At 50.7% G+C, this 5414-nt stretch overlaps 1 protein-coding gene across 1 annotated transcript; it reads right to left on the bottom strand.

Annotated features, from left to right (window-relative positions):
- Positions 1 to 3842: 3842 nt before the first annotated feature.
- LOC123090225 (uncharacterized protein At5g39865-like) lies at positions 3843 to 4829 on the bottom strand. Its single transcript, XM_044511630.1, has one exon. It carries the CDS (start codon positions 4827 to 4829, stop codon positions 3843 to 3845), a length of 987 nt encoding a protein of 328 aa, XP_044367565.1.
- Between the last annotated feature and the right edge of the window lie 585 nt (positions 4830 to 5414).

Raw genomic sequence — 5414 nt, 5'->3', positions numbered from 1 at the left:
CATGATGAATCTCCTCAAACTCCTCACCGACCAGCAAGCCTACAAAGGAATTAGTCCTCCCGGTGGGGAGCACCATGGAATTGGTGACAAAGGAGAGTTGGTGATGACGAAAATCAAAGATTCCCCTCTTCGGAGCCCCAAACAGACTCCAGATCTGGCCCCCCGATGAAGAACAGGAGGTGGCGGCGGCTCCATCTCGTGAAATGCGATAATTCTTCCTCCCTCATTTTTTCTCCGAAAATAGGTATTTAAGGAGTTGGAACTAGGGTATGCGGGGCCACCATGTGGGCACAACCCACCCGGGCGCACCTAGAGGGGGTGGCGCTCCCTAGTGAGTTGTGCTCAACTAGGGGGGTCCCTCCGGTGGTTCTTGGCTCCAGTATTTTTATTTTATTGTAAAATAATTCTCCAAAAAGTTTCGTTCCATTCCGAGAAATTTTATTTCTGCACAAAAACAACACCATGGTAGTTCTTTTGAAAACAACGTCAGTCCAGGCTAATTTCATTCAAATCATGCAAATCAGAGTCCAAAACAAGAGCAAAAGCGTTAGAAAAAGTACATACGACGGAGACGTATCACTACTATTCTTGTTGTTACTATCACTACAAAACTGCTACTATTATTGTTCCAGTTACTGTTGTTACTATCAAAACTATCAAACTATTGTGCTACTAAACACTTGACTGCAGATATTTAGTCTTCGGGTGTGGTTGAATTGACAACTCAACTGCTAAGGCTCATAGATATTCTTTGGCACCCCTTGTGTCGAACTAATAAATTTGGGTGAAATACTATCCTTGAAGACTGTCGTGGTCTCCTATACTTGTGGTTATCAACAATGCGGCATCTCCTTGGCCTCCAAAAAGGCTAAGGGGTGGCGCCTCCCTTATTAGGCTATTATGGCCCAATACTCCTCCCACTACTTGGCCTTTTAAGGCCCGCTGATATAAATTAAATATTAAAGCCACCTAACAATTATTAGAGCCTTTTATTATTAATTTAACATCACCCAAATATTTTCCACCTATATATTATTTATCAGTAATACCCGGTATTGCCCGATAAACTCTAAAACCCTTCTGGTGACCCCAAAACGCTTTCGGTTCCTCTTGAAACTATTTTGAATATTAAAGAAACAATTTCAAAAATATTTCCTCATTACTCCCATCCTACTAACTCTTAGCAGATCGTGATTACCTTAAGCTTGTGACCCTATAGGTTCGGTAAAACATTGACATGAAGAAAACTCTTGTTCAATGACCGATAGCGGAATCGTGGACATCCATATCGATCCCTATGATTACATGAATGGCATTTGTGTGAACCTTTGGTGATCATGTGCTATACCCTTTGCTCGCGATACTTTATAAAACCCGAGGTGAGATGTATCGGTATCCTTTTGAGTCATACACATGCTCACTATACTGGTCTCCTCGTTACCCTTTTGTTCTTCTTTCTCATTTACATGTTCCGGCTTCCCCTTGACATAGTCATTTGTGTCTGGCCAGACGATGATGGATGTCGTCACACGGAGAGGGCCCTAAGAATAACTCTCCATCGTCGAAGGAGCATATTCCACTCTGGAGCTATCTAGTCCTTTGTCAAGCTTTTTGATGAACCTGTAAGTTGTCGGTATGATCACTGTGTTATAGATGATGTTTGAGAAATCCCAAAGTCCATTGTACGGTAAAAAGTGACTATAATACTCTCATGGTTTAAGGAACTCAAACACGCATTAACACTCCGTGATATAATGATTGACTTCCGACGATATAACCTCAAAGTATAACAAACAAGTTGTTTTAGGACTACGGTTACCCTTAACGATATCCTAATATCAGTAAAACATGATCACAAACAACACTTGAGCTAATCTTAGAGGCGAGACTAGGAATCTTACTTTGTCGTTTATCATTCCACACATGCATACGAGTTTTCCACTGAATTACATATTTCATGATCATAGCAGTTATAGCATAGAATATAAACTCTTAATTATGAACATGGAAATATAATAATACAATATTATTGCCTCTAGGGCATATTTCCAACAGGGCACCGCCCTAGGACTACCGACGGCCGCCGCCAAGCCGAGTTGCATGACGCCAAATTCAAGATCATCGGTGAGCACACCGCACCCGTGAGGACAATGCTCACGGGTTCATCCCGGGCCGAGCCCAAACCTCACCTACCCGAAGAACACCCCGACCCGCCTCGAGGCCAAATCCGGCCCGACTGAGCACAAACCCTAGGCCAAGGGAGCCACCGTCGTGCATGCAGCTGACCAGCCCCACAGGCCACCTGTTCCAACCCAGGAGAAGGGAGGCCGCCACCCCCGGCCACAAACCAATCCACGGCTGTTGCGGCGTCGAAGCTGCACCAGTCCACACCGCCGTTCTCACGCACTGCAGCCACAGAGAAAACCGCCCGTGAGCAGGAACCACTGCGGCCGCCAGCCAGCCGGACGAGAGCCTCCAACCCGCGTCGCCGCAGCCCGCGTCGTCCGGCGGCCAGATCTGGTCGCCGCAGCCCAGGCACGCTCCGCCACCATCGATGTCCGCAACACGGCACGAGCCATCCCGATGCCGCCGCCAAACGCGTGCATCCACCACGCCCGCCCGACGCCACGCTTCGGCTCGAGGGGCACGCCCGTGATGCCCCGGTCGCGCGGGAGGACGCTAAGCCCAGCGAAGCAAGGGGAGAGGAGGAGGAGGAGGAGGAGGGCTCGCGCGGTGGATCTAGGTCGCACTCCCCGTCGCCGCGCGAGGGCGACGAGAGATGGGTTGGGTGTGTGTGTGGGGGGGGGGGTTCCAGACTCCTTCAACAAGTCCAGTGAAGTGACTGTTACGGAAGTGTACAATGTATTGGGCCAGCACTCCAATAAATATGATGTGGAGGGCCGGTCAATCCACATTTCTATTGGATAAACATAATTACATATCTTCTAGTTATTCCCTCCCTCCCAGTTTACAAGTCTTGCACGTATACATAGGTTGTTAATTTGACCAACTTAATAAGAGGCATACATTATAAAAAATATATCATTAGAAACTTTAGATATTCTATTTTCTAATAGTATGATAATTTTTATGTTCAACAGTTTATTTTATATAGTTAAATTGACGACTAAGATACACGTGAGTACTTATAATTTGGTGTTATTCATGTTTCGGTGCAGCAGTCATTTACATACCTCATCTCGCATGCATGACTTTAATCCCACAGCAAGCGAGCAGGGCACCATCTAGCACTCTGAAATTACATACTCCAAACAAGGCTTGTCCGTTTCCACTAGAACCTGCTGGATGATGATTGATCTACAAACTACGGAGCTATGTATATACTACTACTCCATTGGAAATTTTTGGTTGGAGCGCCCTGTTTTGCTCCAATTGTCCTGATCCTGTGACTCGCTTTGCATTTCTTTTCTTCAAAAAGGAGCCTACGATGCGGCGCCGGCTTTGAACAGAAACGACCACTGGCTGCGCTACGCGCCTACACTATGTTAAGCTAGAGCCTAGAACTAGCTAGCAGCAAGTCGGACCAGTCCGCGAAACTCGTAAAGGAAACGGTCCACTGCCGGCAAGAACTATCTGAATTTTGCTGTGGAACATTTGGCTCAATTCAAATCACATCATGAACAGTGGACACCACATGAGTCAACAGTCAAGCATGCAGCGTTGGCGTCTCTACCCATTGAATCGCAGACATACATGAAGAAACAGCAAGCGCGTCACGCACCGTTGATCACGCGAAAAACACACGAACGTTCATGCATTCACAAAATCACAGGAGCTGAGCACCACATCCAAGTGGCGCGCCGGCAAAATTCTGCAACGTCTCAGGAGCAGCAGCAGACGGAGCACCTCACGATGCCGTTCTCGTTGCACTCTGTGCACCGCCGGAATCCCGAGCCGCCCTCGTCCGTCCCTTCGCCGTCCTCGTCGTCCTCCTCGTTCACGTACACCTTGCAGCTGCCGGAGCACGCCTCGCAGAGCACGAAGCGGGCGTCCCCGCACGCTTCGCAGGCGCCGGGGCCTCCGCTCTCGCACCAGGCGAGCCTCGCGGCCAGCTCCCCTGTTTCGTGCAGCCGCTTCAGCTCTTCCGCGTTGCCCACGAGCTCCCCGTCCACGAACAGGCTCGGCAGGATCGGCGCGGCAGGCGCCCAGCACTTGGCGAGGGCGCCGGCCCTGAGGCCGAAGAGGCCGTTCAGCTCGTCGCGGAAGCCGCGGTGCATGGACACGTCCCGCTCGTCGATGCGCACGCCGTAGCCCTTGAGGATGGCGCGCGCCAGGGAGCAGTCCTCGTGCGTAGCGCGCACGCCGCGCAGCGACGTGAAGTAGAGCACCGCCTTACGCGACGGCGGAGGCTCCTTGACCTTGCTCGCCATCTCCTCGTCGTTCACGGAAAGCATCCTCATGGGCAGCGGCGTGACCTTGGATGACGCGGCGAACTCCTGCTGTGCCGTGTCGGCGATCGGGAACGAGAAGGAGTGGCGCCCGAACGGCGCGGCCAGCAACGGCGAGTGCTCCTCCAGGCCGGCCATGAGCGCCCACGCGTCGATGTCCTCGGGCTCGTTGGGAGGCGTCATGGTCGGCGTGCGCGGCACCATCCTCCTGGGCGCGCGCGCGCCGGCATCAGCGACCTCCGGCGCACGCGGTCCGGCGGCCTTGTCGACCTCAAGGGACCCGAGCGTGGACGACGTGAGCCGCACGAGGTGGACGCCGGCGTCGAAGCGGGCGGGGAACGACTGGCAGCGCGGCAGCGGGAGCGGCGACGGGCAGTACCGGAGGTCATGCCGAGCTTGCCTCGAGGTGGTGCACCCCATGATGGCTATGGCAGTGCCAAATGGGCAACGTGAGGAGAGTGTGCGACTGTGTGTGATCACTTGCCAGGAGCGAGCGGTGCTGCTTTTGAGGGGTTCTAAGTAGTGGATGGATTGAGCTGGAGTGGACGCTAATCTTTAGGGATTGAGGTTTAGGATCTTACATATGGCATTGGGGGGATAAAACTAGCATGCGGGAGACGATAAGTGATGAGATTTAGTGGGCAAGTGTGATTTAGTTTATGTAACTTGTCCTAGAAAGGTTAACCATAGTATTTTCTCTGGAAACATCCTTTTATGAAAGTAATGGTCTTTGGAACATTCACGCTTTGGACTTTGGACATTTGGAGCCCAAGTTCGGATGTTTGTGGTCCAGTTCATGAATCGTGAGTAGGTGTAGTACTATTCATTCTGTTGATTTTGTTTGAACTTTGTTGGTGGTACCATCGCCGTTCAAGTTGCTTGTCTGCATCAAAATGCGGGCTAATTTTATCTGGTTCATTAGGACCTAATGAAAACTGTGGATGGATGCACACTCTACTTTTTAAGCCCATGCAATAGCAACAAAAATGGATAGTGAAACATACA

This window comes from Triticum aestivum, chromosome 4B, assembly GCF_018294505.1.
Source record: "Triticum aestivum cultivar Chinese Spring chromosome 4B, IWGSC CS RefSeq v2.1, whole genome shotgun sequence".
Lineage (NCBI taxonomy): Eukaryota > Viridiplantae > Streptophyta > Magnoliopsida > Poales > Poaceae > Triticum > Triticum aestivum.
This window is presented reverse-complemented; position numbering and strand designations above follow the sequence as displayed.